General features: G+C 36.2%; 1 protein-coding gene across 2 annotated transcripts in view; it reads left to right on the top strand.

Moving 5' to 3' along the window:
• LOC137389579 (FACT complex subunit SSRP1-like) overlaps positions 1-14,161 on the top strand; it is a 39,764-nt gene that overhangs the window by 24,034 nt on the left and 1,569 nt on the right. For both annotated transcript variants that reach the window (XM_068075627.1, XM_068075628.1), the window contains exons 9-15: positions 179-400; positions 1,922-1,991; positions 5,004-5,130; positions 5,396-5,550; positions 10,871-11,065; positions 11,273-11,510; positions 11,700-11,812. In XM_068075627.1, the coding sequence (XP_067931728.1) occupies positions 179-400; positions 1,922-1,991; positions 5,004-5,130; positions 5,396-5,550; positions 10,871-11,065; positions 11,273-11,510; positions 11,700-11,812 (1,120 nt within the window). The remainder of the gene's footprint in view (positions 1-178; positions 401-1,921; positions 1,992-5,003; positions 5,131-5,395; positions 5,551-10,870; positions 11,066-11,272; positions 11,511-11,699; positions 11,813-14,161) is intronic.

Here is a 14,161-nt window from a genome sequence, read left to right on the forward strand (position 1 = left end):
TTATTTGCTTACTGGTGAAAGGATTGAAGTGTCTTCAGAATAGCTTGAGTAAGAAATGGCAAAATAACATTGCTCCAAAGGGGCTCCTGCAATCAAACTCCTGCATTTTGCCTTTTATGTTGGTAAGTGGCACATTGTTTTCAGCATTTTCGGAAATGACATAATTTTCATGTTTTAGCCACTCGGGCGCTCAGTCTGTTCAGTGCTCATACAAGGCTTCCAATGGATTTCTATATCCTCTTGAAAGAGGCTTCATCTATGTCCACAAGCCTCCGGTTCACATCAGGTTTGACGAGGTCGCCTGTGTCAACTTTGCCCGTAGCTCTGGCTCTACCAGATCATTTGATTTTGATGTTGAGACCAAGGCTGGAACTGTCTACAACTTCTCTAGTATAGAAAAGTAAGATTATTTATTATTAGATTATTATTAATATAATACTATTATTAGATAAAGATTATTAGACCTTGACTACATGGTGTCGAGCTAAATATTTACAATTGGGTCATTGATGTGTGTCTGGTCCGTTTTTGTTTAATAAATTTGAAGTTTACACCAATAAATTAAATCTCAATTAATATTTGACCTGCAGTCAAAGCCTCTCTAGTCTTTCTCTGTGGCCAGAAAAATGAGTCTACCCTAGGACACTTATGTATTCACCACTCCTAACTTTTGCGTTTTCGCGGAGTCATCCTCTCGCGAAAATTTCATGTGTGAGACTAAACTATCATAACGAACGAGCGAAAACGCTAAATTAAATACCTTTGTTCATTGATAGTCCAAGAAACAAATGGCAGCAAGCGATCAAATTGCATTATCGACCTCGCCCACACCATTCCACTTGCGGTTTACAATTACAAACTAGTCCCAAATTGAAATTTTTTTCTTATCGGTGAACCAGGTCCGTATTTCCTGGGGCGGGTGGCTGGCTGAGCCGTCCCAACTTTTTAGCAACTTTCCGCGGCTAAGTACAATGAAACTCGGATAACTCACCCTCGGATAAAATGTAACATTTCATCTCAAACACAAGGTTAACTCGAACGGATTTGTTTGGTCCGCTCCCACGCAATGATAAATTGCTTCAGATAACTCGACCTCAACATCATTTATTCGAAAAGTTATTTGCCCAACGGTTATTGAGACGGTTTTTATCGCTGTAGAATATCACTTTATTCGAAGCCATAGAGACAAACATCAACTTTTAGTAGTTTTTAGGTGACATAATTATCATCATCAGTGGCAAAATATTCTTGTTAACGACCTTTATAAAGGTTTGCAAAATATAAAGTTTTACCAAACATCCGCTTGGCCGTGTCCCATCGAAAGCATGGAAACCTCCGTATGAACTTAAAAAATAAAATCGGCAAAATTGATCTTTGTTAAACCGCTCAAAAGAAAAAGATGTCTTTTTCTGAGCGTTTTAACTGCGGTCAAGTTTTGCCTATTTTAATTTAAAAACGTCTCGTCAGTCACATCACCTAAAACAAAACAAATCTAAAAAAATAGAAAAATGTTGATACTTTCCGATAAAATTTTTTAAAACTTCACACGAGAGGCCCGGCTGTGGCCTTACATAAGAAAAACCTGTTGGGGGCTTACACCGCCCCCCTCAACACCCCCAGGTGTTCGTAACTAGTCGCCTAACATTAGCCGCCCCAACTTGCAACCAGTGTATACAGGCCTGCGGTAAACTGAACCTGAGGAATCTAATTATGTTTGTTCCACTGTATTTATTTTCACATCAATATATTTTCGCACTCATCAGAGCTGCGAAATTAAGTTGCAGTGAAATTTTACTCTGTATGCTACTGACGAAACTAAATATTAGCGAAATATAAGTGTCCTAGGGTATTTATAGGATAGAAAACCATGTCGTGTTACAATGTGTGTTATGTAATTGACATGTCCCTGAATGTCTTGCAGGGATGAGTACTCTAAACTCTTTGAGTTTGTTAAGAACAAGAATCTGCGAGTGAAGAATATAGGAAACAAGGTAAGAATGTAACAATGTTTTAAGGGTTATGTCAGGGTTGGCTCGGTTTAACTCATTCGCACCCGACGAATTTCTAGGCGATTAGCCCCAGATACCAACAAATTTTTCAGAAAATTGTCGTAATTGAAATTACTACTACAGGAGACAGACTTTGAGATAATTTACTCAATCAAATTTCGAAAGAACCAACCAAGTATCCTCTTTCAAAATATATTACATTCATATAGACACCTTGTATCCCTTTTATGTTGATCTGTGCCTCAAAGAAGGTAGTTTCAGGAAATTTCCAATTTTGAAAAAATTGTCATTTGCTGAAACAAAGTTAGATTTGCACCATAAAAATTACAAAATATACAAAGTTTGATCGAAATTACTCATTTATTACAGACAATACATATTTATGATGATTATTTATACATATGCAGTTAGTCATGAACATGAAAATCATGAAACTCTAACTTCAAACTTTTCCTCACGAGCATCATCCTTCAAAAACATCATAGCAAATCTATATGCCAATATACCTAAAATAAAACATCATGAAAACGTTTCAAACAATAAAAATATGTTCAATAACTCTGTTCTTGACTTTTCAGACTTCATAGGCAGCTCTAAGAATCAATATGATCCTATCGAACCTAAAAGATAATGTTAGTCTGACTACGGCTGGCAGCGTGAAGAGTGCAGTTTTATTTGAGCATAACGATTCAAATTGGCAAAATTAAAAGCTAATAAAAACTTTGAAACCCTAAAAATAATGTTTTGATTTGATTTATGCAGTCTTTCAATGTCTTACCACTTTTGAATCTGCATATTTACTTCTGGAGTTGAAAAAAATTATCACGAACGATAAAATTTCAAGTCGGCATGATGATTTCCGGTTTTAGTAGAAACTGAGATGGGTGTACTAATTTTGTTATAACTTTTGTTGGAGACGTCATAGAGGCATATTTTAAAGTTTGTCTGATTGGCCAGAAATTTTTCTTTCAAACTAATCAAAATTATTCTTTTATATTTGGAAAATAACGATGCAAGGAGTTGGCAAATTTCAGACGCGAGTTAACTCGCGTTGGGTGCATAGCAACGTTATAAATATGCGAGTTAACTCGCGCCTGGGTGCGAATGAGTTAAACCACTCGGTTTAAACCAGCCCGGAAAAACCGGTTTTTATGGTTTTTTTCAGTTTTTTCATTATTTTTTGTGAAAAACAATATTTTAAGCTCGTAGTGGTTCATGTGCGGTAGAAATGCAATTATAAATAATTATCAGCTGTTGAAGTTTATTTAGGACACATTAGCAAATTGATGGCAGAGTTCAAGTTGAAACTACATGAAATCGTAGCACAACAATGAATTAGTGAATTTCATTTTCAATTGGTTTTATCAAGTGATATGATGATCTTTTTACTGATGAAATATAAAAACCATGCGAAATATACTAATCCAATCATCGTCTCTAATAATGAATAAATACTTTTTCAAGTCTGGCCAGTGAGAAAGGATTACTTATAATTTGAAATTAAAACAATAAATTCCTTTTGGGCAAAAGCTTCAAGTTTGCAAACTAATATTTTATTTATTGTGCACAAGTCAAAGTAGTTGGGTTGTTACAATTCAATTTATCAAGTTTGTTGTGTTTTGAAAAGTTTTGAAAGGCAAAGGTTTTAAGGCAAAACGTAATAGGTGTGTTCTCGTAACGCGAGGTCACGCAGATAGACTTAAAGCTCACGTAGCAAAATGTCAAGCTGAAAACACCAATTTAGACAGTGATGCTAATATTCAAGTGATAGAAGTTGAGTCATCTGCCACTGCTCCAAACACTAGCAATGCATCTGCATTATGCTCTGCTCTACACTATCACACAACTAATCACTGGGATTAAAGTTTCTACATATACATAGAGCTGTATGTAAAATACTCACTTTATGTGATAAGATTTCTGCTCTGTATTTCATCGATCATGTTTGATTTAAGACTCATTCTGAAATTTCCATATGTTTTCTCTCTTTTTTCCCCATAACAACTCCCACAGTACCATCTTTAACAGATGATTCCACATATGTATGTTCAATACTCAATCATGCAGCTATAGTAAGTGATGTTAATTCGACTTAAAATTGTAAAAACTTTGGTAAAGTTATAAAAACCGGTTTAAACCATAAAAACCTGGTTTTTTCATAAAAACCGTGTTTTTTTCCAACCCTGGGTTATGTCAATCAGTCGATGGCATTAGTGTTGCACCGCCTGAAGGAGTCAAAGGAGGGTGAAAACTATGGGGGACATTAGCATCGCTTCACCTATAAAATGGTTAAATTTACTTTCTCAAAATCCTGATGAGCTAGTCGGAAAATACAGCGCCACCTTCTTTTTGAACATTACCTCTTAATAAAACGCCACTAAGGGAAAGGCTAAACAAACAGTGCCATGGCGTTCAAATAGAGGTTTTACGGTATGTATCAACAGTTTTGTAGAGTTGCCCTATCATAAATATTTATTCATGTGGAAAACTTATACTTAGGCCAGAAAGAGTAATTTTTTAGCTACGCAATCATACCAAATTTGATTGGTTTACAAATAGTCATATGACCTGGAGCAATATTTATTTAGCCCCCTTAAAATTTAAAGTATTTTGCTAAACATACGAGAATGATCTAGCTTGAAACATACAGTACATACATACATACAACATAGGTAGTGTAATTCTGTAACTAAAACTGTAAACTAGTGTAAGCATATGAAAATGCAATTTTTGTTTTTGCCTTGTCAGATATAAGTGCAAATTGATGAAAATTGAAGTGAAATATTAAAAATTTTGCTTAATTTTCAGTGTGAGTACTACGGGGTTAATGCAGTGTTTGTCATTTAAGGGGATGACGTTTTCATTCATCGCATTACATCGTTTTTTGTATGACCAGAGCTTTTTTTAATCAGCTTTCGTATATACAGCCAGCTGTTTTATTAGCCTCCTTTTAAAGTTTAGTTATTGCTAAGCTTCTCTTGATATTCGCTACAGTCGACAGTCAATTTGATGGACGATATGCTTGGTTCCGACGATGAGGATAAACACGACGCATACTTGGAGAGGATGAAGAGAGAGGGAGAAGAGGTGGATAGCGATGAGAACAGTGATTCTAGTGAAGGTAACGATTGATTTAGCTTCACTTTCTTCATTGACTAGTTAGTTCACTAGTGAAGAGGGTTGATGTACTTTCAGAACAGTTCAATTTCAAAATGTTAACATGGCATATTACACAAAGGCTGATCACACTACTCCATTTTATCTGTTAGCTTTGTCTACCAAGGAATACGACATTTCATGCAAACCGATCTTAAACCATGATCTGCCGGTTTTATTCATTGATTCTTTTGATATACACAGCTTCATATCTCCTTCATTCTATACAGATGAAGACTTCCAGCCTACAGAGCAGATGAGTGACGTGGCTGAGGAATATGATAGCGATGTTTCCTCTAGTGATGGCGAAGGTGGTGCAAGCGGCGATGAAAAATCGCCTTCACCAAAAAAGAAGCACAAAAAAGCTTCAAAACCGAAAGACAAGGTATTTATGTTCATCACAAATATACCTCTGTTAGTCTTGAGTTGGAAACTTTTGGGTGTCAGTCGTATCAATGACTTGCATTTCTGTTTTAAAATGTGCTGTAGTCTATCCATCATAAAAAGATATTACTGTGTATCCTTGCATATAGCATATCTTGCTTGTAAGCCAGCCTTAGAAAAACAGCCCTAAAATCAAGGAATTTAAAAGAATTTGCATGTAAGCCGACCTTATAAATCGTAACACGCCAGATTTACCTATCAAAGCAAACGGTTGGCAAGTAGAACGGCTTTTCTAGGCTTAGTACAAAACATTTGATTGGTGAGTAGTTGTATAATTAGCCTACCATGTCTCTGCTTAATCCAAAGGAAATGATCATCTGTTTGCGGTGAGCCAATGGAAAACATGTTTGCATCTCACGCTGACCTTCGGCTTATTTCGCTGTGCAGAAATAGCAACAGCTTTATAACTTTGTTTTTCGCGTTGATCAGACGCATCACAGCAATGTAGGTTTCACAACTTGTAGATCAATGGACTTTTGATGGTTATCTATTCGGCCATAATAGTAGTGGCAGTGAGTATTTATTTTTAAAAGTAACAACAATAAAGCAGTAAGCTATAGTAATAGTGGTAACCGGTCTGACTCACAACATGCTCAACTTGTCAACCAATCTTGTCAATCAAGTAGTATGAAGATGACAAAGGTGTCCAAACTTGTTCTGCAGCACATTTGTGGCCTTTTTATGGCATCAGGTGATCATCATCAAATTTTACGCTACATAATTTGGTCAATTGTTATGACAACTTATATGGCAACAAACCTTTACTGAATATTCATCGTATATCACCACATATAAGCCGATTTTACAATGCAAAAAAATGTTACCAAACTAAGAGGTTCGGCTTATACGCACGCAACTCTGATTGTTAGCAAACGAAATGACATGCTAACGTAATTTCAATGAATACAACTCGAACCACGGTAGGAATGTGGCTGATAGCCTTTTACTTACTTTTAGTAGCGATGACTTGCACTTCAAAGAAAGCCGTACATGCAAAATCAACGAAAAATAAATGCAATGGAACCAGTGCATTTAGCCTTTTCTGTCCAGATTTTGTTCTCACGGTAAGAATGTGCACACCCATGCAAAGCAGTTCTTGTTTGATAATAGTTGGCTATGATGGCAATAACAGTCTGTGGTTGGTCGGTCAGTCATATCCATGATCGCTTGTGTTTTACATGCATCACTTGCAATCACATTGACCCTTTCACTGCCGTAGACGCATTAATGCGTTTTCGTGGGACGACTGCCATAGACGCTTTTTTGCGACTTTCCCAGCAATTGCATAGTAGTTATTTTTTATTATTCGTTGACAACATAACCAATGATCTTTCTTACTTTTATGAGATTGGCAGTGTTGTCCGAAGATTTATCTAAAAAATTAGTCTATATTGGTGAGCCAATTTAAACTTTTTCTTGAGAAATTTCCATTTTCAAAATGGACATTTTTCCTTGTTGACGTCTGAACTATTTAGTGTTATTATGGCTTTCGCAAGTACATCTCAAGTTAGAAAACGAAGAATTACTCATGCTGAAGACATAGCTGATTCAGGTTTTAGTGATTACAGTGATAATGAAAGCGATAGCTCTGACGACGGTGGAATTAATAGTAGTGTTGTGTTAATATCGAACATTTCGGACGATGGTAATGAAAGCTCCAACTGGCAGCCACACGATGGACAATACATTCCAGTGTGGTGTCCTCAATACTCTAAAAGACAAGATATGCTTTTTAGCCTTTTAGACAAGCACTCTGTACAGTATTTCTATCAATTATTCCTTGAGGAAGCCTTCGAAATGATAGCTAATCACACAAACAATTATGCTCTGCAGTTTCTTGATGGCCCAATGGATTTTGGTGAACATTCACGATATAACAAATGGCGAGGTACCGCTACTGAAGAAATCAAAGCTTATGTTGGCTTGCAAATTCTAATGGGTCTATTTTCAAAATCAAAAATTGAGGATTACTGGGGTCTTGGTGATTTAGATGCATCTCCAGGTTTCCTTTCAGTAATGTTAAGAAACTGATTTCAACTCCTGAACACATTCATACATTTCTGCGACAATGAAGAGCGAATACCTAGAGGGCAAGCAGGATATGATCCATTATACAAGATATCTCCCCTAATTGCTTTGCTGAATCCCCGTGCGAGACAGACTTACATACCTCATTGTGAGCTAAGCATAGATGAAACGATAAAAAGGTTCAAGGGGAGGATTTTCTTTCGACAATATATGCCAAATAAGCCTATACATGGGGGCATAAAAATATGGTCACTCTGCGAAAGTAAGACAGGATACTTACTGGACTATAAAGTTTACCCCGGGAAGGAGCAGAACCCTGTCGACACTGACAAAGGCCTTGGCTACAATGTTGTAGTCGGATTGTTAGGAAATGATTTTTAAATTGTGGGCACCATGTTTACAAGGATAATTTTTATTCAAGTCTTGATCCGTTTGATGCACTGCAACAGCTGAACACTGGAGCCTGTGGGACTGTAAGAGCTACCAAAAAGGACATGCCAGGCTACCTAAAACCAGCTAACCTAAAGTTAAAAAAGGGTGACAATCCAGTATTTATGAGGAAAGGCGATTTGCTTGCATGCACATGGCAAGACACTGCCAAGGTCAATTTTTTATCAAATATTGATGTAGCGGGTTGTAGTGAAAAAGAGATATGACATCGGCATAGCCTCACTGGTTTCAGAACTATCCAAAAACCCAATGTAGCCATGAATTACAACGCTTCAATGGGTGGTGTTGACATATTCGACAAAAAATGTGCTACTCACCAATACCCGCGCAAGGTAAAGAAATGGTACCATGCAATTGATCATTTCTTAAAAGAAGCTGCGCTGGTGAATGCATATATTCTATACCAATTAGATAATCCTCATACACTTCTGGGTGCGGCAGCTTTTAGAAGGAAGGTCGCAAAAGCTTTATGCAGCACATTACCATCTCACCCGAATGTATACAAAGGTCATCACACTATAGGTAATTCAATCACGTCCGTCTTACCAGCTCGCCTTACTGAGCGCCACTTCATGACCAAATATGCCGAGAAAACTTATAGACCAAAATGCCTTGGGTGTAGTTCTTCCCGTGCTGAACCCAAGAGACGACAAACCTGCTTTGGTTGTGTACAATGTAAAGATGGTAGAGGCGTAAACATTGCCTTTTGCCCAGTGCCCTGCTACCAGAAATATCACACTCAAAAAGTTTACTCGCTAACGTGGTGAAATAGCATTTAAAGAGTTTTTCAGTTTATGTTTATTTTGTAACTAAGTTGTTTCAGTAAAATATAGGTTGCAAAATTCATTTGTAAAGTGTGTAACCATTTACAGTTGACTTCATTATAAAGTGTCAAATTTGTAAAGTGTCTTTTGCTCATTATAACTAAACGTAACTTTAGCACTCTCAAAGGCAAACTTAAATTAATTATTTTTATTGTTTATACTCTGAACATGTTAGCTGAATAAATTTTACATAAAATAAACAAACCTGTAACATATTCACACCATTGACAGTTGTTCTATGTATCAAGCATCTGGTCGTTTTTAAAATTATAGCTTCACATAGCTATAGCAAGCCATATATTATAGCTACATCGAAAATTTTTGCATGGTCTTGTTTCTAAACATGTTGGCAACATAAAATATGTAACAATTCTTTACTATATGATGTTTAAAATTGAAAAAAAACAGTGAATATGTATCATGCTACAAAATCGAATATTTTCAGTAAAATGCCTGACAGTAGGCCAACAGCTGAATTTGTACATGCTTGGCAGTGAAAGGGTTGATAATGTCACTAGTAGGTCCTACAGTTGAAAATATTTGACCGAAGATTTGACCGAAGAAAATGTCTGATTTAACCCATAATAGGAAACCAATGTCTTACACTGCTTCTTCAACAATGGTTGCCACTATCATTAACTCTTTCGCTACCAAATAATCTTTTTACCGAGACAATTGAATATATAGTACAACCAAATATTTGGTGTTGGAGCATATACGTTGTCATAACATTGGATCAATGTAATTAGCATAAAACTTTATTTCATCTGATGCCATAAAAAGGCCACAAATGTGTTCCAGATTAAGTTCAGACACTTTTGTCATCTTCATACTACCATGGTTGACAAGTTGAGCATGTTGTGAGTCCGACCAGTTACCACTATTATTATACCGTAGCTAGCGGCATTATTACTACTGTTAAAAATAAATACTCACTGTGACTACTACAATTGTCCATTAGATAATCATCAGAAGTGTATTGATGCACAATTTGTGAAACCAACATAGCTGTAGCGCGTCTGGTCGTCACAAAGAATAAATAACTATAAAAAAGCATTTTTTCAAAGTGAAACAAAGGTCAGCGTGAGATGCAAATGTGTTTTTCATTGGCTCAACGCAAACAGATGATTGTTTCCTTTCGAGACATGATAAGGCTAATTATACAACTACTCATCAATCAGAAATGTTTTGTATTTAGCCTACAAAAGTATTTTCACTTTGAAACTCTTTGTGCTTTGATAGGTATGTACGGCGTGTTACAATTTATAGGATCGGCTTATAAGCGAATTATGATAAATTCCCTTATTTCCGGGCTGTTTTTCTAAGGTCGGCTTATATGCCAGATCGACTTATATGCGGGGACATGCCATAATTGTCTCGGTAAAACAATTTATTTGGTAGCGAAAGAGTTAAGGTAGTGGCAACCATGATTGTTATGTTTTACCTTTATTAATAAAGTTGAGTTATTAAAAGTTTGAGTTGTAGCTGTTGAAATTAGATTAGCATGTTATTTGATTTGCTTTCCATCAGAGTTACACAAGTATAAACCAGACCTCTTAGTTTAGTAACCTTTTCATCATTCTAGAATCAGCTTATATGTAGGGATATAAGGTAAAAACATGATAAAATCACTAAAATTTATGAACAAAATGTACAAAATACAATAAAATGTACGAAAAACTGAGTAAACATATAAGCTCTGTTTAATTCCATATTTGTCATTTAAATGCTACAAAAAAACTAAACATTTAAACCAAATGTAAAACTTGATGAGGAAAAAAGGTTTTTGTGCTTGTATACTCAAACATCAAGATTCCTTTCACGCAGCGTGTCTGTTTAGCGAGTTGTTTTTACGAACAGTGAGTTTTACTTTTATAATTTCGTCCTGATCTCCTGTTGAGCTTTTTTTGGGTTATTAATATTTGCTCACATTTCTACCCGATCCTTGATATCGCCCAGGAGAGCTCTAGCAGAAAGTCTAAAGCGAGCAAGAAGTCGGAGAAAGATCCCAATGCTCCCAAAAGAGCCATGTCTGCCTACTTTCTCTGGCTCAATGAAAGTCGTTCCAAAATCAAGGCTGACAATCCTGGAATAAGTGTGACTGAATTGTCCAAGAAGGCTGGCGAGTTGTGGGGAAAACTCTCAGACAGAGGAGTGCGTATTTGTTTTTGTTTCTCACATGTGCGGTTGAGCTATCTAATACACTAAATGTTCAATGATTTTGTAGAAAGTCCATTTATGGTCACTCAATTGATTTATTTGTATCTTATTTTGAACCTGAAACTCTACCCTTTGGTGCTCTGATTTTCGTAATCACCTGCTTGTATTTACATAAATAAGTTTTTATTGTATGCGCTGTAGCCGTGGGAGGCAAAAGCTGTGCAGGCTAAAAAAGACTATGAGAAGGCCATGGCAGAATACAAGGCTTCCGGCGGTAGGAAATCTCCCACCAGCTCTAAAAAGAGCCATTCCAGCAAATCACCTTCAAAAAAATCGAAAGATTCTTCAAGCAGATCCAAAGATTCATCATCAAAGAAGGGAGGAGATTCATCATATAAGTCCAAGGAGTTTATCTCAGACTCTAGTGACTCCGCCGAAAGTGAGTCTTTTATTTACAGTACGAGTCTTTTGGTTGCTGCTAATGAAATTGTGTTGATATCAGGGTTCATGGCTTGAAACAGTATCGGACACTAAAATTACAAGTTCATGCAGATATTTGAGTAGTCTTATTTGTTTATTGTTTGTATGTATTCATCGGCGTTTTGTTCAACGGGATTTTACATAACAGGTGAGAAGGAGCCCAAAGCTAAGAAGGCTAAGGCTAGCAAGAGTAAGCCTGCGAAGCCTGCTAAGAAGGAAGAGAGTGAGGAGAGTGCAGACTCGAATGCAGCTCCAGACGAGGTTCGTACTGGTCGAAAGTTTTTAATCAACCACCTACCTGTTTGTATGAGTTTATAATGCTTGTACATTGCGCATAAAAGCGGGGTGGAAAGGGCATTGATCGATATGGATTTTTTTAGTGATCGGTATAACAAACTATCATCTGACCCTTATGAGTCTATTATCTATTACAGTGCACCCTCAGGATATGATATTGATCCGTTCCAGGGTTGGCATCGTATGGGGAAAACTTCGTATGTAGTGGTATAGAGACCATTTTAATTATACAATGCAAACATCCCCTGGTAAAAATCGTCAAAATTTTATAAAAATGTGTTCATATTGAAAATTAATAACAAAATAGTATGTTAACTTTAGTAACTATAGTTACCTATATACAGTAACTGTAGTGTATTTTAATGGTTATGATCTGCAATAAAATGCAACATTATAATTTGTGTACCAAATGCAGTGCGTATGGTAAGGAGTTCTTACCTTCAAGATGTACGTATAACATAAACTTTGAATTTACATCAAATAAGTTTAGCCTACTAAACTCACACTTAAAATTAAGTTTTAGCATGTATTGTTATTTATTTTATTGAATTTCAGCTTTTTATTACTAAAGTTTCATCTCTTATCACAGGGGCCGGCAACCTGCGGCTCCGGAGCCGCATGCGGCTCTTCCATCCCCTCACTGCAGCTCCCTCTGACTTTGGAATTTTCTCCTTTTATTACCATAATTCATAAAAATATAGAAGTTTTATCACTAAATTTTGTAATATAATTTTAAAAATTGTAAGTATGGTGATAAATCAAACATCGTCGCTTGCTATGCGTCATTGTTTACATTATGTTGTAAACCTTGATTAGTACCTTATCACATGATCGTCACTGACCGTAACATAAAAGTACCGAAAAACGTACTAACGGATTCGCGCAGAAGGCCAGACCGCTACGAGATACCCTCTGATATTATGTCAACAAACTGGGTTAATTAAACAATTAGAAATCTAGTAAGGCTGGCCAGCCACTTAGGTCTGCAATATTGTCAACAGCACTACTGACAAACAACAACACTAATACAGGTAGTACACTTTATAACACTTTATGCGCCAATAAAACTACTGAAATTATTTTATTGTTCTTTGCAAAAGTGTAGTTTTGTTTTCTCAGCAGTTAAATCATTATACATGCCACAACTTTACGTTTGTACATTGTGTACATACGATGTAAACATTGTATAAAAACATTAAAAGCTAAACAAAAAGTTACATGTGGTATTTATTTTTTAATTTGAAATATGAAAGGGGGTTAGTGGCTCCCACTGCGTTCTTTCCTGTGGAAAATGGGTCCAAATGGCTCTTTGATTGAAAAAGGTTGCTGACCCCTGCCTTATCACTTTCACTATAACATTTAGCGTGTCTGGTTAAAACCTTTTTTAACCTAATGCGACAAGAAAGGTTGAGCGATCCAGTTATCCAAAGCGGCCTCTCACACACTTGACCATTTAATGGCCATAGAAAAGAAAAATGAAATTTTATTTACTATATATATATATATACATACCTTTGGAGTAACGTGACTTGAGCTGGTACATGTAGCGAGTAGAGCAGAGGAGGCAAAGATGTATCAATGCTAATTATGTTACTGTACACTTAAAAATAAATTTAATACATAATGAAATGGAATTTTTTTAGCAGGCCAAAAGAAGTTGTAGTTGTCTAATCCTGTTGGAGGAATCGCAACTCCAATTTTTCTATTGGTTTTAAAAATAAGTTTACCACTTTCGGGTGTTGAAAAGCAAAAATGAAGGAAGGAAACAGCTTTCCTGCTGGCGCAGAGAGTGATCTAAGAAAACAAGCTAATTTGGTGCAATGTAGAAGATAGCTTACCTGATCACTTATTGAGGATGATGCTTCCTAGTGCACTGTAAATGCTGCTGCAATGCAGAAAATTGCTAGCTAGCTAACGCTTGTAAAAAGATCCAGAGAAGTTTGTAGTTTGTCTTGTATGAAATGTGCACAAGAATCAATGTAATCATACATACTGAAGTTTGTACGTATTTATACCCTAGGGGGGACAGGGCTTTAGCAAGTTATAGAAAGTAATGGGGATGTGTCAACTATCTTGAGTAGCTAGTTATATATGAGTTACATACGATGACTTATATTTACGTGGTAGGAAACAGGCCCGCCTGCAAAGGCATGATTGAACAAAAAAATGAATCACAAAATGAAATAAATAACACGTGATTAAACATGAAATGAAGTGAATAAAACATGAAAAACATGGCATACAAAGAAGATAAGAATACATTGTACAGTATTGTTTGTATATACCAGCCCACATCAGTAAACTAAACACTTG

The sequence above is a fragment of the Watersipora subatra genome, chromosome 3 (assembly GCF_963576615.1).
Source record: "Watersipora subatra chromosome 3, tzWatSuba1.1, whole genome shotgun sequence".
Classification (NCBI taxonomy): Eukaryota; Metazoa; Bryozoa; class Gymnolaemata; order Cheilostomatida; family Watersiporidae; genus Watersipora; species Watersipora subatra.